Genomic DNA, 26,632 nt, shown 5'->3' on the forward strand with positions numbered 1-26,632 from the left:
CCTTCAACACTTTATTTTCAATAACTTGGCCCAAGGCGCCAGACAGGCCCGGGCTGCCTGGGCTGTGAGTGGGCCGAGGCCCGGGGCGCCCAGGGCATGTTGGGAAGCTACCGCCTGCCCGGGGCCACTTGGGAGATGGTGGTGTTCTCAAAGAAGCCGCTGAGCAGTGCGTTGTTGTGGATCGCCATGTCCAGCAGCGCCGGGGTGATGCGCCTGCAGCCGATTTTCTGGGCCTCGTTGCCCGCCAGCTCCAGGACCGTGGCCGTCAGGTACTGGATGATGGCCGCCAGGTACACAGGTGCATTGTCGCTGAGACGCTGGGTGTAGTGGCCGTCCCGCAGGAGGTGCTCCAGGTGGCTCACAGAGAAGGTCAATTCAGCTCTGCTGGTGCGGCTTCGGGTGCGGTTCCGCCTCTGGTGATCAGAAGACCCTCCGCGGCTCCTTTGCCCAGACATGATGGGCGCTGGGGTGCACTGTCTCCGACCCGCCTAGATCTACAGTGCGCTGTGGCGTGCTGCGGTGCGGTTAAGTGCGGTTGGGTTCAGGAAGGTGCCCGTTGGTCTCAACCGCTCAAGATGGCCAGTACAGAGGCTCCTGCTCTGTATCCTCACGACCATGGACCGACCCCTCATTGGTCCAGGTACAGGCTGTATGACACATAAGTTCGGTGAGGTCACTGCTTTCCCATTGGCCCTGGTGGGCCGGGGCTTGCAAAGAAGGGGCGCTGGCAGCGCCCTGCTCACCCTTGCTCATGGGACCCTCTCTTTGGGGGAACTCTCACTGTCCACTGGACAGGAATGTTGTAGAGAAAAAACATGTGGGATCCAGTGGCACCAGGTATAACTGGTGATGTTGGACAGCCAGCACACCTATCTGCTTCCAAAACGTTGGAACCTCCCCCAAAAGAAACCCCTGTACCCTGGGTGGCAGTCACTCCTACTGCCCTCCTCCTCTCCCCACCCCCACATGCCCTCTCCTCCTCCCCTAGACCCCAGGCAACCATGAACCTGCTTCCTGTCCACAGAGGCTCGCCTATTCTGGAAATTTCTAGGGATGTAATCATAGGATAAATGGGTGGCTTTTTGTGTCTGCCTACCTTCACTGAACATAATGGTCTCATTATGGTTCACCCTGGTGGTAGCATGAATCAGCACTTCATTCCCTTTTCATGCCTGAATAACATTCCATTGTATGGGTGGACTACATATTGGGCAGCGGTTCCTCAGTGGATGGATGTTTGGGTCATTTTCACCTTCTGGCTGTTGTGAATAGCACCCGGTGAACATTCCTGCACAGGGTTCTGTTTGAACACCTGTTTTCCGTTCTTCTGTGTGCATATCTAGGAGCGGAATTGCCAGGCCATGTGGTAATTCTATGTTTAACTTCCTGAGGAACTGCCCACTGGTGTCCATAGTGATGGTTCCATTTTACAGTTCTGACAACAGTGTCTGAGGCCCCAATTGCTCCATATCCTCATCAAAACTCATTTCCCTTTTGTTTTGCTTACAATCTCCATCCCAGTGGGTGTGAAGTGGTAGCTCATGGTTTTGATTTGCATTTCCCTAACGGCTAGTGGTGTTGAGCATCCTTTCATGTGCCTCTTGGCCATTTGTACATCTGCTTAGGAGGAAGCAGATGTACTTTCAACTGCTTTGCCCATTTCCTAAAACTGGGCTGCTTGTCTTTTCTGTTGCTGAGTTTTAAGGTTCTTGATGCAGTCTGGAAAGTAGGCCACTATCAGATATGTAATTTGCAAATGTCTCTCCCATACTGGAGTTTGTCCTTTCACTTTCTAGACAGAGTCCTTTGATGCATAAAAGTTTAGTATTTGGATGCTATACAATTTATCTGTTTTTTTTTTTCTTTGTCTTTTGTGGCTTTGCTTTTGCTCTCATATTTTGTACCCGTTGCCTAATCCAAGGTCATGGGGATTTGCACCTATGCTTTATTTCAAGAGTTACATTGTTTCAGCCCTTAAGTTTAGGTCTGTGGTCCATCATATTTAATATTTGTACCTGGTGTGAGTTTGGGGTCCATATTCATTCTTATATCTGTGGATATTGAGTTGTCCCTGCACCCCCTTTTTTGAAGAGATGTTTCATTGTTCCATTGAATGGTCTTGGTACCCTTATTGGAAATCAATTATTTATACATATATGAGTTTGTTTATGATTCTAAATTCTAAAACATTGACCTACAATAGGCCTATCGTTATGCCAGGGCCACACTCTGTAAGATTGCTGTAGCTTTGTAGTTAGCTCGAAATTGGGAAGTGAGAGTCCTCCCACTTTGTTCTTCTTTGTGAGCGTGTTTTGGCTGTCCATATTCCTTGCATTTCCATGTGAATTTAAGGGTCAGCTTGTCAATTTTCACAAGGAAACCAAGTTAGATTGTAACAGGCATGGCACTGAGTCTGAATATTGCCTTGGGGATTGTGGCCATCTTAACAATATTAAATGCTCAATCCACTAACACGGGATGCCTTTCCATGTATTTCGGTCCTCTTTCATTTCCTTCAGCAATGGTTTGCAGTTTTCAGAGTACAAGTCTGACATGTCTTTTGTTAAATTTATTCCTCAGTATTGTATTTTCTTTTGGGTGATACTGTAAAAGCCATGATTTTCTTAACCTCATTTTTGGAATGTTCGTTGCTAGTGTATAGAAATACAACTGATGCTTGCACATTGATCCGGGCTCCTGCAACTTTGCTGAGCTCCTTTATTGCATATTTGAATAGGCTGTTGTGTTTTACTATATTCTTTAGTGTTTTACACACACACACACACACACATATATATATATACATATATATATATATGTATATGAATATGTCTGTGGATAAGATGGTTTTACTTGTTCCTTTCCAATTGGAATGCATTTTATCTAGCTGGCCTGGCTAGAACTATGAGTATAATGTTGCATAGAATGTCAAGAGCAAACATTCTTATCTTCCTCCTGATGCCTGGGGGAAAGTACCCGGTCTTTCATCATTGTCAATGGGATGCTCTTTATCAGGTTGAGGAAGTTCTCTTCTATTCCTATTTTGTTGAATTTATTTTCATGAAAGGGTGTTGGATTTTGTCAAATGCTTCCCTTCCCACTACATTTATGAAATAAATGAGCATGAGATCCCCCCCACCCCCTGCATTCTATTAGTAGGGTGCATTACATTAATTGCCTTTCATATGTTACATTCATGGGAGAAATCCCACTTGGTCATAGTGTCTAATAAAGGGTCCACACACCTTTTGTTGAAAGCATAGGTGTGGACCAGGCAAGCTGCTTGATGGCAAGTGTGTGTGAGAGAAGGGATCTGTACCATGACAAGAAGCCGAGGCATTTGGGGGGACCTGCAATTAGTTTACTAAGACTGGAGAGTAGGGTGCCCATGGGGGCGTGGCTGTTGATGTGGCTAGAGTAGAGGCTGCAGGAGCCAAGATAAGTAGGTTCTGGTCTGCTATGCTCAGGTTTTGGAATACCTTGTAGGCTATTATGAGCTCACTGTGGTCATTAAGCTGTGGAGTGGCATGGCCTGATTTGTTTCCAGAAAGCTCATTCTGGCAGCTGTGTGGCAAATAGGATAGAGAGGCCTGAGATTGAAGTTAGAAAGCTACTGCAGTAACTTAATCAAGAAATGATAGATACTTAACTAAGATGATGGCATTGGTAAATAACTCCAGGGGACAAATTCAATTTAAAAAATAATTTGGCTGACAGATCTCAGAGGGGAGGATGTGGGGGGGGGGGAGGGTTGGAGGAGATTAAGCAAAGTACATATATGCTTATATGCATAGCCCATGGACACAGACAATAGGGTGGTGAAGGCCTGGGTGGGTTGTGTGTTGGGTGGAAGGGGTAAAGGGGGGGGGGAGGAAATGGGGGACATCTGTATTACTGTCAACAATTAAAATAATAATTTGGTTAGTAAAATGACACATAATAGGTGCTTGAGACATATTTATGATACTGTTGACCCTAGCTGGAGACTTGGTGATTCTTTTTTTTTTTTTTTTACTATATTTTATTGATTTTTTACAGAGAGGAAGGGAGAGGGATAGAGAGTTAGAAACATCGATGAGAGAGAAACATTGATCAGCTGCCTCCTACACACCCCCTACTGGGGATGTGCCCACAACCAAGGTACATGCCCTTGACCAGAATCAAACCTGGGACCCTTCAGTCCACAGGCCGACACTCTATCCACTGAGCAAAACCGGCCAGGGTGACTTGGTGATTCTTTTATTCATTCCTTCAATTTATTGAATGCCTACTATACATCTGGGACTGTGGTAGGCATTGAAGAAATACCGATGAGCAATGTTCATCAGGTTCCTGCAAGTAGTATGATGGAAGATATATAGACAAGGAACCTGACAATGAAACACTATATTGTGATATGTGCTATGAGAAGGGAAGTTCAAGATGCTATAGGAACATTTAGGAATAATTTACACGGATTCTGCTGTTTGGGACATATTCCTGGAGACATTTGTGTCCACGCTGAAGAACAAATAGAAGTTAGCTGAGTGAAAGAGTAGAGCATTAGTGGAGGAGCAGACAAAAGCTCTGGTATAGCTCCTCGAGTGCAGGGTGAGATGACTATGGATTTTGGAGCCATTACTGGAGATATGGGCTAAAGATGAAGGTCCTGATATTGGTTGGAAGATGAGTTCAGTTTGGAGTATGTCAGTTTGAGATGCCTGTGTGATATTCAGATGGAGATAAAGGATAAATGGTGTGGGAATTAAAGAGAGATAGAGGTCAGGGCTGGAGATACAGATTTGGGAGTCATTAGGATAATTCTGGTGAACATGATGTACAGGCAGTCCTCGGGGTTTCGTGGTTACGTCGCTATCTCCCATTTATTTAATTAAAAGAACAAGTTCCGTCATTTCGACATATGTACATATGTGCTTTATGTTTTTTATTTACCACAAGTAAAGGTCAGGAACTGTTATATTTCTTTTAATTTTTTTTTTTTTTTACTATTTCACTTCATTACTGTTGTGTATGTGCTCCATGTGAGTGACATAGGTGCTTATGTAGGTGGGTTCCGACTTATGGTGAAAATCGTATTTCGTTGTGCCATAGGAATGGATCTCGTGGAACCCAAGGACCTACTGTAGTGAGACTGTACAGGGAAAGTGTATAGAGAGAACACAGAAGGGGACTAAGGGTGACTTCTTTTAAGGGGCCGGCAAAAGAAGAAAACTCTTGGAAGGAGACTGAATGAGTGTCTGCGCAGATAAGAGAAGACTGAGAGAGAATCAAACCAGAAAGAAAAGGGCGGGGGGTCAGAAAAAGACAGATTTTACCCTAGCTGGCTTAGATAGAGTGTTGGCCTTAGGACTGAAGGGTCCCAGGTTTGATTCTGGTCAAGGGCACAGGCCCGGGTTGTGGGCTCAATCCCCAGTAGTGGCGTGCAGGAGGCAGCCAATCAATGATTCTTTTGCATCATTGATGTTTCTATATCTCTCTCCCTCTCCCTTCCTCTCTGAAATCAGTAAACAATATACATTTTAAAAAGAGGAGAGAGAGAGAAAGAGAGAGAGAGAGATCTTTTGGATTCTTATATTTTCCATCTTGTCTATTTTTTCCATGAGAGTCCTTAACATAGTAATCATAGTTAATTTGAGTTTCTTGACTGATAATTTCAACACCTGTATCATATGTGAACCTAGTTCTCATGGTGCTTTGTCTTTCCAAATTGTATTATTTCTTGCCTTTTAGCATGTTTTTAAAATTTGTTGTTGTTGTTGTTGGCCAGGCATGCTGTATAGGACAGTAGATTCTGAGGTAAATAGAACTTCAAGGTGAATATTTATATCAGTCTGGCCAAAGATGGTTTCTATCTGATGTTTGCGTCTATGAATAACAGAGGCAGTAAACTTCTCTGGTGTCCTGTTTTTGTCTCCCCATTACTTTGTGCTGCACATCAGAGACAGTCTGCCTCTCGCAGCTCTCCCAGCTGTAGCCCACTTTTATTTTAACCAGAGGCGTATTGGTTGTATTATATGTGGAAGGAGGACATTCTCTAATCTTGGAATTATGTTTCAATCTTTAGAGTGAACAGTGGGCCTATGTCTTGGAAGTGCGGCCTTCACAAGTCTTTTAGTCCCTTTCTCAGGTGTTATGGTTTGAACTGTATGCCCCCAAAAGATATGTTAATATCCTAATTCCTAGTACCTGTGAATAAGGCCTTATATTTGGAAATAGGGTCTTTGAAGGTAACCAAGATTATTTGAGGTCATACTGGATTAGGATGGCCCTAAATCCAACAATTGATGTCCTTGTAAGGAAAGAGAGATTTGAAGGCACAGAAGAGACACAGGGAAGAAGGCCATGTGATGATGGAGACAGAGAATGTAGTGATGTTGCCACAGGTCAAGGAACATGAAGGATTGTTGGCAACCACCAGAATAGATTTAATGATAACCAGAATCTAGAAGAGACAAGGAAGAGCTCTCTCCCAAAGTCTTTGGAGGGAGCATGGCCTTGCCAATACCTTGATTTCAGATTTCTAGCCTCCAGAATTGAGAGAGAATAAATTTATGTTGTTTAAAGCCAACTAGTTTGTGGTAATTTGTTATAGCAGTGTTATGCAACTAATACACTGGGATAAAGCTTCCCCGCCCCCTCTTCCACGTAATACTTTTCCTGGTGGTAGCATTTCCAGTCTATGCCTTTGAACCTCTCTCTTGTACAATGAGGCTTTCTTTACTTTCCTATTTTTCCTTATGAGATACAGCGAGATAAGAGTGGGGCTGGAACAGTGTTCCCTTTTTCTAGCTGGGATGACATTTTACTATTGCCCAAATTATTTTTGTCTTTCTTGCAACCTGTAGGATAACCTTGGAAATAAATGGCTAGAGGTCCTTAGAAAGTATTTTCAGTCCACATAAAAATTATCTGTTATTGCAAAACAATGTGAATATATTGAACACTATTGAACTGTACACTTAAAAATGGTTATGTTAAATTTTATGTTGTTTTTATCACAATTAAAAAGAAAGTATTTTTTCCCACACATCTTACCAAAATCATCTCCATGTTGTCAAGCACAATTCAGAGGCTTGGAGTCTGTATGGTGTCAATGGATGGTTAATGGAAGTAAGCTTTTGAAGTTGGGCTGTTGAAGGGCCCAGTGAATGACTCTTCCCCTCAGCAGGTCCTGGATCCTGCTTTGCAGGTAGGACAAACTGTGGCACATCCTAAAACATTCAATAATAAGAAGAAAGAGTTAGTAGCAACATAAAACAACTTTTATGAGCCCAAGAGAATAAGACTACATAAAAAACTGTAAAAGAATAGATTTTGTGATCTCACAAAATATTACCAGTGGCATACAGGGAGCTTAACCAATGAGCGGTCAGAAAAGGTGCTTCCTCTGTAGTTCACACCAATCTGCGGCTTGGCACCCCACCCACCCCCGCCCAGGCTTGACACCTCTGGCCCAGGCAGAGGAACCCCCATCTCCCCTGCCCAGGCCTGACCCCTTGGCCAGAGGCGTTGACCTCCATCACCCTCCGATTGCCAGATTGGCCCCTTGCCCAGGCCTGATGCCTCCGCCAGAGGTGTAAGGCCTGGGCAGGGGACCCCCATCTCCCTCCCATAGCTGGCTCCGCCCCTGCCCAGGCCTGACGCCTCTGGCCTAGGTATCAGGCCTGAGCAGGAGACCCGCATACCCCTCTGATTGATGGCTCCACCCCCCGCCCAGGCCTGACGCCTGGGCCAAAGGCATTGACCCCCATCACCCTCCAATTGCAGGATCAGCCCCTTGCCCAGGCCTGACGCCTCTGCCAGGGTACCCTCATTTCCCCCCATCACTGGCTCTGCCCCCCACCCAGGCCTGATGCCTCTGGCCCAGGCGTCAGGCCTGGGCAGGGGGCCCCTAGCCCCTTCCGATTGCTGGCTCCGCCCCTGCTACCCATGATCTCTGGCACTGCCCCTGCCCAGACCTAAGGCCTCTGGTGGAGGCATTAGTCCTGGGCAGGAGACCCCCAGCTCCCCACGATCTCCTGCTCTGCCCTGGCCTAGACCTAATGCCTCTGACCGAGGGTTAGGCCTGGGCAGGGGACCCCCAGCTCCCTGCGATTGCAGGCTCTGCCCCTGCCCAGGCCTAATGCCTCTGGCCAAGGCATTAGGCATGGGCAGGGGACCCCCAGCTGCTCACCATTGCTGACTCTGCCCCTACCCAGGCCTAACTCCTCTGGCCAAGGCATTAGGCCTGGGCAGGGGCCCCCAGCTCCCAGTGATCTCCCGCCCTGCCCCTGCCTAGACCTAATGCCTCTGACCGAGGCCTTAGGCCTGGGCAGGGGACCCCCAGCTGCCCTCGGTTGCAGGCTCTGCCCCTGCCCAGGCCTAATGCCTCTGGCCAAGGCATTAGGCCTGGGCAGGGGACCCCCAGCTCCCCACGATCTCCCGCTCTGCCCCTGCCTAGACTTAATGCCTCTGACCAAGGCCTTAGGCTTGGGCAGGGGATCCCCAGCTACCCAGGATGGCTGACTCCACCCCTGCTCCCTGTGATGGCTGGTTCTGCCCCTGCCCAGGCCTAACGCCTCTGGCCAAGGTGTTAGGTCTGTGCAGGGGACCCCCAGCTCCCCGGATTGCAGGCTCCACCCCTGCCCAGGCCTAACGTCTTTGGCCAAGGCTTTAGGCCCGGGCAAGGGACCCCTAGCTCCCCGGAATGCTGGCTCCACCCCTGCCCAGCTCCCATTGTGAGCTCCACCCCTGTTTCCTGCGATCACTGGTCGGGGGTGGCAAAGGCTCCCATTTCTCTGATCACGGCTGGGGGGCAGGGCCGCCTTTGCCCTGCCCCCGGCTCTTAGCTCCCCCCTGGGTTTCCGATCACTGTCAGTGGCAGGGGGCTTCTTCGGTCCTTTCCCTTTTGCCTCCCAGCATTGTGCCTACATATGCAAATTAACCGCCATATTTGTTGGCAGTTAATTTGCATATCTTGCTGATTAGCCAATGGGAAGGGTAGCGGTTGTACGGCTAATTACCATGTTTCTCTATTATTAGATAGGATTGTGTTCACCCCCAAAGTCAAGTCTCCTTCTATCACCATTTATTCCCCCTTTACTGTCCTCTATCTCTCACCACCCCACCTCCTCTTCCCTCTGGTAATCACCATAATGTTGTCTGTGTCTATATGAAGTAAAAAACCCCCAAAAGAACAAAAAATCTGAGGTAGTTCTTTGAAAATTCACTACTTTTTTTCTTTTTGTTAATGCTCATTCAAGGATATTTTTCCATTGATTTTTAGGGAGAGTGGAAGAGAGAGGGGAAGACAGAGAGAAACATTGATGTGAGAGAAACACATCAATTAGTTGAACCCTTCACGTGTCCCAACTAGGGCCCCAACCAGGGCCCAGGCTAGGGAGGAGCCTGCAATCAAGGTACATGCCCTTGACTGGAATCGAACCCAGGACCCTTTGGGCCACAGGCCAACACTCTAGCCACTGAGCCAAACTGGGTAGGGGTAAATTTCATTAATTTTAACCTTCCCACCACATATAAGCATTGGTTTTCAGGTTCCATCCTTCTGGGCCTCTTTACTTATGACAGTATTGATTGCCCTCACCCTGGCTCCTTGGAGCTTTCTTTCCCAATGATTATGTGTGACTGTGGGCAAGTTACTTAAACTTCCAGTGACTCCATTTCCTATTTTGTAAAATGAGGACAATAATAACACTTCCCTCCTGGGTTTAATATGAGCACTAAAGCACTTAGAACTGTGTCTGTCCCATACTAAGACCTATGTATGTTAGCTGCTATTATCATTATCATCATCACCATTATTATGGTTGTTGTTAAGAATAAACTATATCTCTTGATAAACCTGCTTGGAGTTGGGAACTCCCTGAGTGTGATGGTTTCAGAAAGGTTAATAAAACAACTTCATTTGGATAAGGCCTTAAAAGGAATTAATTTGTCTTGTGGGAAAAGAGAAGATATGCAACTGCAAAGAAGTTGAATGGTGCTTGATGTGAACCGTGTCAATAAACCCCTAAGGTCACTAAACCCACAAAATGCTTATTTTTTGGTAAAATATGTTTTTATTGATTTTAGAGAGGGGAGGAGGGAGAGAGTTAGAGAGACAGAAACATTAGTGAAAGAGACACATTGATTGGCTGCCTCCTGCATGCCCTGCACTGGGTATCAAGCACACAACCCAGGCATGTGCCCTGACCGACAATCAAACTAGGGACCTCTTGGTGCATGGGTCAGTGCTCAACTATTGAGCCACACCGGCCAGGCACAAAATGCCAATTTTGCCAATTTTGCCAATTTTGAGTGGATGTGTGCATGTGTGTGTGTGATGTAAGCTGATGAGGGGACTAAATTTCATGTTGATGTGGGATGAAACCAATCACATACCAGAGGCCATAGCTAAAGACATAATAGAATTTGCTGATGACGAAGGGAATGTTCTGAAATAACAGGTTTGGAAATCAAGAGCTAAACTCAAATTTATTGAGAGTGTGTGGGTGGTGGCAAGGAGAAGAGCATAGAGTGGCCTCTGCTGATATCTGGGTTATGTTTATTTTTTCCATAGACTCTTGTTTTCCAAACTCCTACCTATGGGTATTGTCTATTACAGAGGCTATCGAACTATGGCCCATGCCTATTTTTATATGGCCTACAAGCTAAAAATGAATTTTACATTTTTAAAGGGTTGTAAACAAAAATAATGAAGACTATGAGCCCAAGACCATATGTGGCCTCCAAAGTGTACAATATTTCTTATCTGGCCCTTCGAAGGATAATAAAATTCCAACCCCTGGTCTAATGCTCAATTCTTAATCAAATACTCTTATTCTTTTATATTGGACTAGAGGCCCAGTGCATGAAATTTATGCATGGGGGGGTGGGGTGGGTCCCTCAGCCAGGCTTGCACCCTCTCCAATCCAGGACCCCTGTGGGATTGGGCCTAAGCTGGCAGTTGGCCATCCCTCTCGCAATCTGGGACTGCTGGCTCCTAATTGCTCGCCTGCCTGCCTGCCTGATCGCCCCTGACCACCTCTGCCTGCCAGCCTAATGCCCCGAACTGCCCTCCCCTGCTGACCTGAATCCCCCCTAACTGCTCCCTCCTGCCGGCCTGATCACCCCTAACCACCTCTGCCTTGGCCCCTGCCACCGTGGCTTTGTCCAGAAGGATGTCCAGTCTAATTAGCATATTACCCTTTTATTAGTATAGATTACTCCCCACACCAAACCACTCTTAAGCAAGTATATTAATTCATTTATTCATTATTTCACCCAACATATATTACTGAGTACTGGAGATATAAACATAAATAAGTCAGCAACCCCAGCCACCATTCAAGAACCTCACAATCGCTAAACCGGTTTGGCTCAGTGGATAGAGCATTGGCCTGCGGACTCAAGGATCCCAGGTTCGATTCCGGTCAAGGGCATGTACCTTGGTTGCGGGCACATCCCCAATAGGGGGAGTGCAGGAGGCAGCTGATCGATCTCTCTTCTCTCATCGATGTTTCTAACTCTCTATCCCTCTCCCTTCTTCTCTGCAAAAAATCAATAAAATATATTTTTGAAAAAACACCTCACAATCTAATGAGGAAGAAAGACAGATATAGGGTGATAACCAATACTATCTATGATAGTTGTAATCACAGAGTACAGTGAAAAAGCGCAAAGGAAAAAGCAGTTAACTACGCCTGGCAAAACTGGGAGGACTCCATGCGATCAGAGTTCTTTACAGAACTTAAAAATTAGCCAACTATATTTGCTCAAACATTTAATCAACTCACCCCTAATGCTTTGGCAGGGCCAGACCAAATGATTTTGTGGACCTTATACGGCTTTTGTGCTGGATATTCCCCACCCCTGACCTAAATGATTCTTAAACCCCATGTACTACATGATATCTCTACTTATCACCATCTAAGTTCAGGTCCACTATTATTTCTCACTCAAAGACTGTAATAGACTCTTAATTAATCTATCCATATACACACACCTTCAATTCAAACTATTGTGCACACTGTAGGGATTGAACGAAAAGAAAACAGATATGTCAGTATGTCATTCCCTTTGAATGGATTGCTAGGGTCTTCAGGGTAAAGTCCAGTTTCCTTATCATGTTATGCAATGCCTTCCATTACCTGGTCCTGAGCTACTTCTCAGCCTTACTTTCTGCTATTTATGTCTTTGTACATTATTGCTTATAGTTTCCCAGACCCACTAAATGCTTTCATGATTCTAAGAAACTCATGTTCATGTTTTTATTTCCTCAAACTGGAAGCCCTTCCTACTTTATCTTTTTTTAAAAAATATATTTTATTGATTTTTTTACAGAGAGGAAGGGAGAGAGATAGAGAGTTAGAAACATCGATGAGAGAGAAACATCAATCAGCCACCTCCTGCACATCTCCTACTGGGGATGTGCCCACAACCAAGGTACATGCCCTTGACCGGAATCGAACCTGGGACCTTTCAGTCCACAGGCCAATGCTCTATCCACTGAGCCAAACCGGTTCCGGCACCTACTTTATCTTTTATTCATCCTCAAGAATCATCTCCTATAACAAGTCTTCTCTAAACTCCCAGAATAAAGTTGTATCTCTTTTGTTCTCTCATAATACTGTTTATGTCTCTAACTTTCTTCTTAATACATTTTGCTAAAATTATGTTTTTATGTCTTTCCTCCTAGAAATACTTAGCTGCTCCACAATATAAAGACATAGGTCTCATTAATTTTTATACTCTAATATCTAGCATAGTTTCTAGACATAGTAAAACTGCATAAATGTTTGTGGGAATTGGATTAAATTAATTTTCTTCCAGCTTCATAGTCTCTTTAAATCTGGTAAGCTGCTTGTTCTGAATCTTTATTCAATAATAAAAATATTGAGAAACCAAGATGGCGGCATAGGTAAACACCTGAAATTGCTGCCTCGCACAACCACTTCAAAACTACAACTAAAAGACAAAATTGACATCATCCAGAACCACAGGAAGGCTGGCTGAGTGGAAATTCTACAACTAGAAGGAAAGAGAAAAGCACACTGAGACTCAGAGGAGGTGCGGAAGTAAGGTGCAGAGGTACGGAGGTGCACGCAGAAAGGGCTAGCAACTGAGGACACAGTTGTCTTTTTCAATTGGGAGGGAGTCTCAAGCTCCTGACTGCTCTGAACTCCAGTTCCAGGCGAGTCTCTGGGGACCCAGACTCATACAGGGAGAAACTGGACTGTATGGCATCAGGTGGAACTCGAGGGCAGCTTTCTCTCAGAGGTGCTTGCAGCGATTACCGAGGGACACTGAGACCTGGGGCCTCTTAGGGGAGGGCTGAGGATCAGCCATAGCTGTTTGCTCTGCCCTGTTGATTTCCTAAGACCCTGCCCCACCCAAGCTGTGTGCAGAGGCTTTTGCATATGAATGGCCTGGCCCTTTGCAAACTAAAATTACCTAACAAACTGCAGCTGGGTCAGAGAGACCCAGAACTTCCAAGAGAAGGCCCAAGGCCCCACAGCAGCTTACATTGCTTCACAGCTGGGCCTCATCTGGGAACCTCCAAACCCAAAACAAAGAAGAGGAATCTGCAGATCTCTCCATAGCTCCTGTGGGGTAGCCTCAGGCAGAGGCTAAATTAGCACCTCCTTAGAGATCCAAGAGCCAGTGTACCCAGTCGTCAGAGTGGGACCATCCAGATTACAACTCCTCAGATCCATATGGGACACACTCAGGGGGCAGACTCAGTGAGCACCAAAGCCACACTGAAGCAAGTCTTACCCCATAAGGGTGTCTCCAGCACAGAAGTTCTCCCACTGTAGACACAGCTGATTCTCACAGCCAATTGGCCTGGAGGTCAATTCCTCCCAGTGATACCAACAACAATCAAGGCTTAACTACAACAACACTGTGCTCAAAGCCCACAAAGGGGTGCACCAAGAGTGTCCACCTCAGGTAATTGGGGAAGCTGAGCCACAGGGCCCTATAGGACACCTAGCACACAAAGCTACTCTATCAACACAGGGAAGCATAAAAAAATGCGGAGACAAAGAAACAGGTCACAAATGACAGAAATGGAGGAAAGCAAACCACTGGATATAGAGTTCAAAACCATGGTTATAAGATTTTTCAAGAATTTTCTAGAAACTGCCGATAAATTTAGTGAGACCCTGGAGTATATGACAAAAGACCAACTAGAAATTAAGCATATACTGACTGAAATAAAGAATAATATACAGAGATCCAACAGCAGACTAGAGGATCCCAAGAATCAAGTCAAAGATTTGAAATACGAAGAAGCAAAAAACACCCAACCGGAAAAGCAAAATGAAAAAAGAATCCAAAAATATGAAGATAGTGTAGGGAGCCTCTGGGACAACATCAAGCGCACCAAATTCCGAATTATGGGGGTGCCAGAAGAAGAGAGAGAGCAAGATATTGAAAACCTATTGGAAGAAATAATGACAGAAAACTTCCCCTACCTTGTGAAAGAAATAGACTTACAAGTCCAGGAAGCACAGAGAACCCCAAACAAAAGGAATCCAAAGAGGACCACACCAAGACACATCATAATTAAAATGCCAAGAGCAAAAGACAAAGAGAGAATATTAAAAGCAGCAAGAGAAAAACTGTTAGTTACCTACAAGGGAGTACCCATATGATTGTCAGCTGATTTCTCAACAGAAACTATGCAGGCCAGAAGGGAGTGGCAAAAAATATTCAAAGTGATGAATACCAAGAACCTACAACCAAGATTACTTTACCCAACAAAGCTATCATTCAGAATTGAAGGTCAGATAAAGAGCTTCACAGATAAGAGAAAGTAAAGGAGTTCATCACCACGAAACCAGTATTATATGAAATGCTGAAAGGTATCCTTTAAGAAGAGGAGGAAGAAGAAAAAGGTAAAGATAAAATTATGAACAACAAATACATATCTATCAACAAGTGAATCTAAAAATCAAGTGAATAAATAATCTGATGAACAGAATAAACTGGTGATTATAATAGAATGAGGGGCATAGAAAGGGAGTGGACTGGCAATTCTCGGGGGGAAATGGGTGTGGGGGTGCAGGAAGAGACTGGACAAAAATCGTACACCTATGGATGAGGAGAGTGGTGGGATGTGAGGGCGGAGCGGGGGTTGGAACTGGGTGGAGGGGAGCTATGGGGGGAAAAAAGAGGAACAACTGTAATAATCTGAACAATAAAGGTTTAAATAAAAAAATAATAAAAATATTGCCTAGGTCAAGCTAAACATAGGTTTGAAACAGCCTATCAAAACTCTTCCTTTGCCTATGGTCTGTTAATCGTTACTCTTTGAGTATGCTAATAACTTAATTAATTAATATACAATTGTTTTAATTATCTAAACCATCAATATGGGTTCATAATTATTTTTCATAAGTGTGTCATAAAAGATGTTAAAATTTTGATGAAATATCAGTCATTTTCTCATTCCATATTTCTTCTATACTTCCATAAACTACATGTAATGATCTTGTCAGAAGTAAAAATTATATTTGTGTGGAATCTCTTTGTTGATAACTTTGTAACTTTCTAAGTACTCTCTTACTTGAAAACTTTTCCTTCTTTTTCTTTGTTATAATTTTTTTTTCTTTAAAACTTCTGTACTTTATTTGTAACCCATAATTTTATATCAAGTCCAACTATCAATCAAGGTAAGGATAAACTAAACACATTTTTATTATTATTGAGGTCACATTGGTTTATAACATTATACGTTTCAGGTGTACAACATTATAATTTGACATCTGTGTACTCACTAACCAAAAGTGTAGTTTCCATCCATCACCATATATTTGACTCCCTTTTCCCATTTTGACCTATTATGCCCCCATTCCCCACTAGTAACCACCAATCTGATGTCCATATATTTGATAATGAATTTGCTTTTATTTTGTTTTGTTTATTTTTTGTTTGTTGCATATTTCAAATATGAGTGAAGTCATATGAGTTTTGTCCTTTTCTGTCTGATTTATTTCACTTCGCATAATACTTTCAAAGTCCATCCCTGTTGTTACAAAATGGCAATATTTCATCTTTTTAATTCCTTGATCATTGAGAGAAGTTTAAGAATATCATCTGAGTTGCAACTTATCCAGGACACACATACTTTTTTTCTTTCTGAGAACATAGTTAAAATGTTGTTCTTATTGTTTTTGTAAATATATATTTATCCAAGCCAGAGGTAATTTGGGGCCTTATTTTTCCACATACTAATCCTTTAGGCACATGCCACCTGTTACAGCCATTCTTCTTTTCCATATGTAATATTATACTTTTAAAAAAGGAACTATGAGCTCATTGTAAAACTTCCTATGCAGTCCCATGGTTTCACTCATTTCTTTTTTAATGGAATAATTTGCTGTTTCATAGTCAAAATTATGTTTTTGAGAGCATCCCAACCTTAAGAGTCTAAGCCATCTTAATGTAAATTAAGGTCCAACAAGTATCAATCACAATAACAAACTTTTGGAGGCCAGCCATAGCTAGAAATTCTAGTCAGAGTAGGCAATTACATAATAGGTCAGTCTGAATCTTTTCATGGTTATTACTAAGGAAGAAGCATTACCTCTCAAGAGGCTTAAAGCCAAGAGTCCATTTAGCTCCTGTCAATTTTTCCTTCCAAATGTCTCTCAGATTTGTCCTTCTCTTTCCATTCCTATAGATGCCTTCATCACTTCATGCCTGGACTACTGCCATAGGCTAGATGATTTCTTTGCCTTCAGTCCATCCATATTCCCATCCACTTTCCATACTATTGCCAGATTAATCTTCTTAAAACACTTTCATCATGTCACTCTCCTGCCTGAGACCTAGCTCTAATGTCACCTTCTTTGTAAAATATTCCTAACTCCTCTAGGAAGAGTTAGCAGCTGACCACTCAGTGTTTTCACAGCTCTTTCTGCATTCTCTTACTAGTACACTTACAACACGTATAATAATTGGCTGTTCATTTTTCCTTCCCCATTTGGTGAGAGATTCTAGAGGGCAGGCAAAAGGATGAAGTCATCTCTTTCCAATGACACTCAAGGCTTTACATAATTGGCCTTATTGGTCTCGCCCTCACTGCCTCAAGGCCTTCACATATGTTGTTTCCTCTGCCAACCATGTTGTCCCTCTCATTCTTTCCCTATTCAGTTTTCAGGTCTCGAATTAAATAGAAATTCATCTTAAAAACCTTCCCTGACATCCTTATTAACGAATTAACTAGCTAATCAATTCATTTAAGAAATATTTATTAGGTGCCAACTTTCTGCCAGGCACTATTTTAGGCCCTTGGCATAGATATATCAGTGAACAAAACAGACAAATTTCCTGTTTTCATGGAGTTTATCTTCTAGTGGGAGGAGGTAGACAATTAAAGATAAACAATATAAAGGAAATGATATAGTATATTAAAGGTAATAAGAGCTGCAAAAAACCCAGCAAAGTAAAGGTGTATGCTGTTAAGTAGCAGGACTTTTAAACATGGTGGTCAGGGTAGAGTTCATTGAGAAAGATAATATTTGAACAGAGAGGTAGCTTGTCATGAAAATATCTGGTGTAAAGTAGACCCGTGTAAAGGTACTAAGCTGCGATTGTATCTATTGTTGCCAAAGAACAGTATAAAAAGCAGTGTGGCCCAGCTAGCATGGCTCAGTGGTTGATTGTTGACCTATGGAACTGAGAGGTCAAGGTTTGATTCCCAGTCAGGGCACATGCCGAGGTTGTGGGCTCAATCCCTAGTGTGGGGCGTGCATGAGGCAGCCAATCAATGATTCTCTCTCATCATTGATGTTTCTAGCTCTCTCCCTTCTCTGAAATCATATATATATATATATATATATATATATATATATATATATATATATATATTAAAGGCAGTGTGGCTGAGCTGAGTAATCAAGGGGAAAACTAATAGGTGATGTCAGAAAGGAGATCACAAAGGGCCTTCTATACTAAAACATAAAAACTTAGATTTTGCCCTAGCTGGTTTGGCTCACTGGATAGAGCATCGGGCTGGAGACTGAAGGGTCCTGGGTTCAATTCCGGTCAAGGGCATGTACCTTGGTTGCGGGCACATCCCCAGTGTGGGGTGTGCAGGAGGCAGCTGATCGATGCTTCTCTCTCATTGATGTCTCTAACTCTCTATCCCTCTCCCTACCTCTCTGTAAAAAATCAATAAAATATATTAAAAAAAAACAACTTAGATTTTTACTCTGATAAAAATGACAAACTGAGATCCAAGATGGCAGCAGATAGGTGGAAGTTACTTTCAGCTCCTCTTAGGACCAAATTGGAATTAAAACTAAAATATGAAACAATCAATCTGAATAATCAGCTGAAGACTAGCTTAACAGAAGTCTTATAACCAATGATTTAAAGAAGAAGCCACCTCGAGACTAGTAGGAAGGATGGTATCATGAAAAGGGCTGGCTCTATACCCATGTGCAGTATTTGAGAATCCAATGGGCTATCTCAGCTGCAAAGGTCCCCCCTGGGGAGCCTGAGGTCTCAACCCCAAACCAGGCTCCCCTGCCTAGAGCGCCAGAACTGGGAAGTGGAGCCTATATAACATCTGGCTGTGAAAATCAGCGGCATTTCTGTCCACCAGGGAGATGCCGATCTGCTAGAAAGCCAGACACTCTACTAATGGGTCAGTGCACAGAATCTCATTGGCAGCCACTCACCCTGGGCTCCAGTGGAGGGAGGGAGGCTCAAAGCAGAGTGGAATTGTGTGAGAAGACTGGATTGTGTGGCCTTGGGGAGAGTTGAAGGGACAACCACCAGGGTCACTGTGCTGAGGCCCTCTTCCACACCAAAGATGCCATCTTCCCTGGGTCTAGCCCTTCCCTCCAAATGGCATTAGCCTGGAGGAATGCAATGGCCTGGCTCCTTGTCACCTTGCCCTTCAGAGCTCATGCCCTGAGAAGAAGTCAGCTGACTGGGCCCAGGGTATAGAGGTTTGGGTGGATTCAAGAGGTGTCAGAGACTGAGTTGTGTGGCTCTGGGGTGGGGACTATTCCATCTGCCTTCCCAATGGCCTGACCAGTGCCACCACTTCATGGGACATCCACTATCCCCACTCTCCTGACTTCTCGCTGTCAAACTCCAATTCTCCAGGAGGTCTGGGTAGAATCTCAGAAAGATTGACTTGTGTGGCTCCAGGTCAAGGGCCACTTATCCCTCACATGCCCAACCAGTGCAGAATGCTCACTTCCCATGGTCAAACCTTGGTCTGTTTGGGTCTGATGAACTCTGCTGGGCTCCAGCAGAGGTAAGGTGACTCAGAATGGACTGGAATCCTACAGGGAGAGATTGAGTAGTGTGGCTCTTGGAAGAGGCCAGAAAGGACAGCCACCAAGGTCCCTGTGCTGAGTCCTTCTCCCACACCACTCACAGATGCCATCTTTCCTGGGTTGAACACTCCCTTCCATTCTGCATCAGCATAGGGGAATGCACCAGCCCCACCCTCCAGACTCCCCGTGGCCCCACTCTGCTGAGCTCTCAAGTTGTGGAGGAACTTGTTGCCTCTGGCTAGACTGGGCCCATGGTGCAGACTTTCTTGGAAGGCTCTCAAGGAGGTCCGGGCAGACTACAGGTGGCAGAGATGAAGAGAAAAAGGCTTAATTGTGTGGATCTAGGGAAGGGGCCATTTTTCCCTCACTTGTCTGACCAGCACTACTATTCCTGTACAGAACCCTCCCTCCAAACGTCCAAATCTTTTAGCCTGATGAGCTCTGCTGTCCTCCTCCAGATGACTCCCCAAGACCCTGCCCTACTTACCTCAAAGGTCTGTGTTCACCCAGCAGGTGACAGCTGGCCTTGGTGTACCCTGGGACTTTTGCTTAGTGGCCTCAGACTTAGCACTGGTACCGAGTTTGAATTTGTATCAATCTGGTGAACACCACTCACCCCTACCTAGTGACTCACTGAGAACCTATCTCACACAACTCACATACCACCAAAGGCCCTTTTAGTGACTGAGCCTAACAGGCAACTGGTAGGTGGAGGCAGGTGGAGGCAGGTGGAGGTGAATTACGAGGTGCTTTAGACATTTTGCTGACCTTCCACTGGGCTCCGTGCTGGTGAAAACGTTGCAGATCTTTTTTTACATGAAAGGAGATGAACACTGTTACATATACTTTATTTAGTATCCTGTAAGAGAGAAGCAAGAGTTTAAAGAATGTGGGGTTTAAAAAGCATTGACAACTGTGGCCCTTGGTGAGAAACAACAATGTCAAGCAGGACATGGCCAATTTCATCAGTGCACCTATTGTAAAGAGTATGGCTTGTGGTTCTGGGAGGCAGGCAGGACAGGTTGAGGTAAAGTTTATGTCTAACAAGGGTGGTCTAGGGCAGTGGTCGGCAAACTGCGGCTCGGCAAACCATGGCTTGCGAGCCACATGCGGCTCTTTGGCCCCTTCAGTGTGGCTCTTCCACAAAATACCGACTTCTGCTCATGAGCCACAAAGTTTCAATTGCACTGTACACACGCGCCCACACGTGGTATTTTGTGGAAGAGTCACACTGAAGGGGCCAAAGAGCCACATGTGGCTCTCAAGCCAGTTTGCCGACCATGGGTCTAGGGTCAAGAGTATGGGGATCTTCCCTTTTGGTTTTCCTGGTGTGTCCTTGTCTACAGTGAACAGACCTCATGTTTATGCATGCCACAAGACATAATGTCAAATGCAGTGCCACAAAACATCTTTAAGTGACTTATTCCATGAGTCACAGAGGCACACTGGGATGGTATTATGGTACAGGCAGAGAATTTGGGATTGGATTTGGCAACACAAGTATACTTCCATCAGGACTTACAACTGGCAACTTAAGTATACTTCTTTCAGTATACTTAAGTATACTCACGTACACACATCAACCACACATTCTATGTCCATTTGGTAAGTCTGCTGAGCACAGGTGTTGGTCTGGTGTTGCTTCTGGATGAAGCCTACTGACCCTGGTGCGCACTGGAGGGGGCACCCTTACACCCTAGAGCAGCGGTTCTCAACATGTGGGTCGCTACCCCTTTGGGGGTCCAACGACCCTTTCACAGGGGTCGCCTAAGACCATCGGAAAACACATATATAATTACATATTATTTTTGTGATTAATCACTATGTTTTAATTATGTTCAATTTGTAACAATGAAATTGGGGGTCACCACAACATGAGGAACTGTATTAAAGGGTCACGACATTAGGAAGGTTGAGAACCACTGCCCTAGAGAGAATGACTTTACAGCAGGGACTACCGACCTATACTTTGGGAGTGGCCTTTGGCTGCTGAAGACTTGTAGTATACGTATGGACAAGACACCCCATCACCCATGTGGAGTCTCCTGTACTGTTGTGTTGGAGAAGACCCTTTTCAAGATGCATAAATGCTGTGAGATAAGATGTGGTATAAATGAAGAGCACCCCTAAGTGCCTTGGGATCATTATGAAATCTGGGCGGCTGTGATGCATTGTTAGAAAAAAAAAAGTTCCAATAGAAGCATACATGATAGTGTTAGTGCCTTCTAGTGAAAACTGAACTAAGGCTTTATTCATGTATCTGTGCATGTATATGTTTTTCAGGGAGAGTAAGTAGAGCAAGATGACTCCAAGGCTAGCAACTGAACTTTTGTGTTCTGTTAGCTGGTTTATCAGTTGGCATCCTTAATATGAAAGGAGGCAGCTTCTTTCCTCAGGGCCATACTTGCCATATATATTGTCTACTGGTGCACCATTATCTCTTCCAACATCACACCATGGTGCTACTGGAATTATTGATTGAAGGATAGACTTTATGAAGGTCAGGTACTGCAACCCAAGGAGGATTTCCATCAGTGTCTAGGTGGAAGGTTGTAAGCATTGATAAAACCAAAATAGAAACCATCAGAGATAGTCCAAGGATGACCTACTAATATGAAAAGATAAAATTGTGGTCAGGAGACAAAGAAGGTTACCATGAGTGTTCCATATGAAGGATGAGGAAAAGGTTCCAACAGGACAAACAAGAGAGTTTCTGGAGAGTCAAGTGGGAGATGGGCCAGTGTTAGTCAAATGGAATGACTTATGATTTCCCTGTGAATGGCCACTTATGCGGTAGGACTCCCTTTTTTTATGGTTTGAAGTACATGATGAAGAAGTGGGTACGTGTGATTCAAGGAGACAAACTATTCTAGTTGGGGGGGGGTGTTTCAATGTCCTGACCATGGTATTGCTCATAATACTTTACTTAGAATGTTCTCTTTATGCAAAATCTCTATTGACTTTTCAAAGGCCATTTCAAGTCCTATTCATTGAAAGAAGCCTTCCTTACCTTACCCGGACTACACAGATTTATTGTCTTTCCTGACGATCAGCAACACATACTGTTGGAACCAAACATGAGGGTATTATCTTGAGTGAATTGACCTAATTGATTCAAGAATGTAAGCTTTGATTCTCCAGATAGACTGTAAATTCCACGAGGTCACAGAACAAATTTCTTTGTAATCCCCACAGGCCAAACATATACTAAAGACTCAATGCGTTTTTATGTTAGTTAAATTAAGTCAAGACCCAAAAATCATTGATTACAAAATATTCACAAACACTTGGGCAATGGCCATAGCTAGAAATTCTAGTCGGAGTAGGTAATCACATATGTCAACTTCAATCTCTTCATGTTTACTACAAAGAAACATCCTCTTCTGAAAGTCTACAAGCCAAAAAACTAGGCATTTTGATTCCTGAATGACTGGCAGTGACATCTGAGGAGAATGACTACATTAGGGATTGGGAAAAACAATGACTTTGCCTCTCCTTTTTCTGAAGCACAAGAATCATGCTAAGAAATTGAAACCACAAATGTCTATGTTTTAGCTTCAACTGTAAAACAAAGCAAAACAAATTATCCAACTGGTATAGGGTCACTAAAAGAATGAAATCTGTCCAGCCAGGCATGGCTCAGTGGTTAAGAGTAGATCTATGAACCAGGAGGTCACGGTTTGATTCCCGGTCAGGGCACATGCCCAGGTTGCAGGCTTGATCCCAGTGTGGGGTGTTCAGGAGGCAGCCAATCAATGACTCTCTCTCATCATTGATGTTTCTATCTCTCTCTCCCTCTCCATTCCTCTCTGAAATCAATAAAAATATATTAAAAAAGACAAATGACAGATACAGAAGGCATAAAATCAGTAAGAACATAGCTGAACTCAACACCATCAACCAATTGTATATAATTGAAATCTATAGTCTACTTCATCCAAAAATGGCAGAATATATCTTTTTCTCAAGCTCACATGAATCATTCACCAAGATAGATCACATTCTGGGTCATAAAAACACACCTTAACAATTTTAAAGAACAGAAACCATACAATGTGTACAGAAATATAACTGGAGATCCCCAAATATGTGGAGATTAAACAACCCACTCTTAACCCATGGTCAAAGAAAAAAATCTCAAGAGAAATGTAAAACTGCTTTGAAATAAATAAAAAGAAAAACACAGCTTATCAAAATTTGTAGGATGTAGCAATTTTAGTGCTTAGGGGAAAATTTACAGCATTGAATGCATATATTAAAAAAGAAAACAAGGCCTAAAATCATTACGCTAAGTCACAAAAGACCACATACTGTATGACTGCATGTATAACATGTTCAGAATAGGCAAATCCGTAGGCACAGAAAGCAGATTAATGGTTGCTAGGGGCTGGGGGTGGTAACAGGGATTAAGTGCGAATGGGTAAGAGAGAGATGTCACTGAGGTGATGGAAATGTCTAAAACTGCACTGTGGTCATGGTTGCACCACTCAACAAATTTACTAAAAATCCTTAAAGGTGTACACTTAAAATGAGTTAATTTTATGGTGTGTAAATTATATCTTAATACACAATTTTAAAAACACCCTAGAAAGCAGAGGAAAAAGAATTTGTCTCTTGGACATTATATTAGGAATAACACAGAGCTCGTTAGGCTCTTGTATGTTGTTGTTGCTGCTGCTGTGGTGATGGTAGGAGTGGTGGCTTTCCCATTAAGACTGAGGGTCCAGCAATGATTTAGATCTTCTAAAACAAAAATTTTAAAATCATTAAATACCCTGGCCAGTGTGGCTCAGTCCTCCCATGCACCGAGAGGTCACTGGTTCGATGGTACATACCTGGGTTGTGGTCCCAATCCCCAGTAGGGGACGTGCAGGAGGCAGCTGATTGATGTTCCTCTCTCATCAATGTTTTTCTCCTTCTCTCCCAAAAACATATTATTTAAAAATCACCAAAAAAGAATGATTCTGGCTTGAAATCTGGAGTAGCAGTGGCAGGCAAACAGAAGTGGGTGGGATTTAAAAATACCCAGGAGGCAGCAGTGACAAGATTTTGCACTGATTGGATTCAGGGAATGGGGAAGAGTGAGGATGCCTCCCACTCAGCATGCTTCAAGTTGAATTCCTGTTGTCCTCCCGAACTTACTGTCCCCTGTGCTGCCAATCGCAGCGAGTGGATCAGCATCCTGGCACAAAGTAAGCATTTATTGATTGACTTTGGAATAAAAGAATGAATGAACAGAGTAAAAATATGACCAAAGCATCCCCCAGGTCCTGCCAAACAGCCAGTCCTAGACTCGCCCTCAAGGATGACTCAGCAGACGTCTACCACCACTTCCCTCTCATTTATCAGCCGTTTGGGAAACCATCAGGTCCCGTGCCCTGAAGGACACCCACCTCATCTCAGCCACTCCTGACATGGAACCTGCCGGTGTGCACAGATGGGTTTTGTCAAGAGCCCCTTCTTCTCTCAGGTGCATGTACAGCCTATATGAGCAGGGGAAATACTTCTTGTTGTAGAAAGAGGGTCACGAAGGTGTCCAACTGGTGGATCTATGTTCACTTTGGCTCTAATCAGAGACTCTTCCTACCAGAAAGGTGCATTAATCCAGCACCACCAGCCCCGCCCCCCTTCCTGGCAGGCAGAAAACACAGCTGCTAGAAGCACTGCAGTTGCTGAGTGATGTTTGGATATTTTACTGCTGTTCCCAGGGTTGCCAAGCAGAGATACACAACTGCTTGTGGTTCCTAACACAGATGCCAAAGCAAGGAAGTGATCCATCCCAGTCCACACTTTGCACATAAAAAATGCGGTGGGTACCCAAAGGATGCCCCCAGGCTCAACCACCCCAGTGAACATTCCCTTCATCACACTGGTTATGAAATAAAGTATAACCTCTCTATGTATAGTGGTCAATAAACACATTCACCTCTCATTTTGCAGATTATAGTGCTTTGCATAATATATGGTTGTCATTCTCATTATCACCAATTCCTTCATGCAGAGGAGTCAGAATGACCCCACAATGTTGGTTCATGGTGATTATAATTCTTCTTTGCCTTTACAGTTAAGTTCATGTAAAATAAATTGTATGTAATTTTTACTACCGTGTTTCCTGAAAGGGCAATACCAAGGTAAGAAGCAACTCTAAAAACTGCTGTATGGGAATGGATTATGGAAGTATTCCTACATGTGAGAGCTGAAGGTTTTCTTTCAGCGATTGGGCAGGCACACTAAAGTCACGCAGGTCTTTTCTGATGAGACACGCTAAGCAGTGTATTATGTTCATTGAGCACAAAACATTTTGGTCAAACAATCATCCAGTTAAAATCTTTAATAGTAAAGCATTCACAAGAGCATTCTTCAGAGTTGCCATTCAAACTAAGCATTGAATGGAGGTTGTTTCCAGTGTCCAGGGCAGGCAGTAGTATTAAAAAGGCTTTTCAGAGTTGTTTTCATTAGAGAGAGAACTTCCTTGCCTAGCTTCCTCGCTCATGAGGGGCAGACAAAGGGTAAAATCTGGGCAGAGAACATTAGTGGATATTAGAACGAAAGAAAAATCAGTGCTGCAAGGTCGTGCAGGCAGCCACCTTCCTCTCCACTGCCAAGCAGAGCGAAGCAGAGAGAGGGCAGGGACTTGCTGAAAGCTCGACACCAAATCAGTTTCAGATCCAGGACTGGGAAGTCCGATCGAGTTTAAAACAATGTATACTGGGCGCAAGTCCCAAGGCGGGCTTGCTCCAGATCTTGCAGCTGTTTTCCAGCGTTAGGCCCATCTGGCCCTGCGCTGATCTCGGGGCGGACTCTTTGTCGCGCAACTGGCACGAACCGTGACGACGGACGGCCCTGCAGCAAGGCGCGAGTGGCCTCTTTCTCTGCCAGGGTTCAGGTGAGTACCGCCGCCCACGGGCCCGAGCAGCTGGGGTGGGAGCCGCCGTGCCATCCCGCACTGCGCCAGGCCTGCATGCAAGCGCCCGGGCAAACCCCACCCATCGCACCCACCCGGGACACCCCTTCCCGGATCCACGGGGCGGGACCCACCTGTGCTGGAGATCGCGACTCCCAATTCAGCAAAGCGGAAGGAATTGCAAGTAAGGAGAGCCTGGGGAGGCAGCCTGGCGCGCCCGCCCTTGGCTTTTGCCTAAAAAACAGTCGGCCCCACACTGGCTTCCCCGAGCGGGTTCAGGCCCAGCTGGGAGCCTGGAGGCCCCGCCCCGCTCCTTCCGGCCGTGCAGGGTGGGCTCCTCGCGCGCCCGGGACTTGGCCCACGGCGGCGGCGTAGCGGAGCCTCCGATCCAGAAGGATGGGAATGGGGCGGACTAGTCTGTTTAAAAGATGTTGGAGCCACAGGCTCC

General features: G+C 44.4%; 1 protein-coding gene across 3 annotated transcripts; it reads right to left on the bottom strand.

Moving 5' to 3' along the window:
• LOC308511161 (histone H2A-Bbd type 2/3-like) lies at positions 1 to 26,632 on the bottom strand. 3 transcript variants are annotated; one of them, XM_081081155.1, is made up of 4 exons: positions 26,319 to 26,632; positions 20,049 to 20,139; positions 7,036 to 7,211; positions 1 to 647 (listed from the first exon to the last, which is right to left on the bottom strand). In XM_081081155.1, the coding sequence occupies exon 4, from the start codon at positions 453 to 455 to the stop codon at positions 108 to 110; it is 348 nt and encodes a 115-aa protein (XP_080937281.1). In that variant the 5' UTR covers positions 456 to 647; positions 7,036 to 7,211; positions 20,049 to 20,139; positions 26,319 to 26,632; the 3' UTR covers positions 1 to 107. The 3 variants fall into 3 exon arrangements, 2 of the variants coding, with proteins under 2 accessions (XP_080937281.1, XP_080937280.1); XM_081081154.1 differs by lacking the exon at positions 20,049 to 20,139 and having other exon boundaries at positions 26,319 to 26,493; XR_013995453.1 differs by lacking the exons at positions 1 to 647; positions 7,036 to 7,211; positions 20,049 to 20,139 and adding an exon at positions 25,597 to 25,796 and having other exon boundaries at positions 26,319 to 26,498.

The sequence above is a fragment of the Myotis nattereri genome (assembly GCF_964212035.1).
Source record: "Myotis nattereri genome assembly, chromosome: X".
NCBI lineage: Eukaryota > Metazoa > Chordata > Mammalia > Chiroptera > Vespertilionidae > Myotis > Myotis nattereri.

What these genes read in the sequence shown, in the direction of transcription:
- LOC308511161 (XM_081081155.1), bottom strand. Translation starts at nt 455, where the DNA reads ATGTCTGGGCAAAGGAGCCGCGGAGGGTCTTCTGATCACCAGAGGCGG.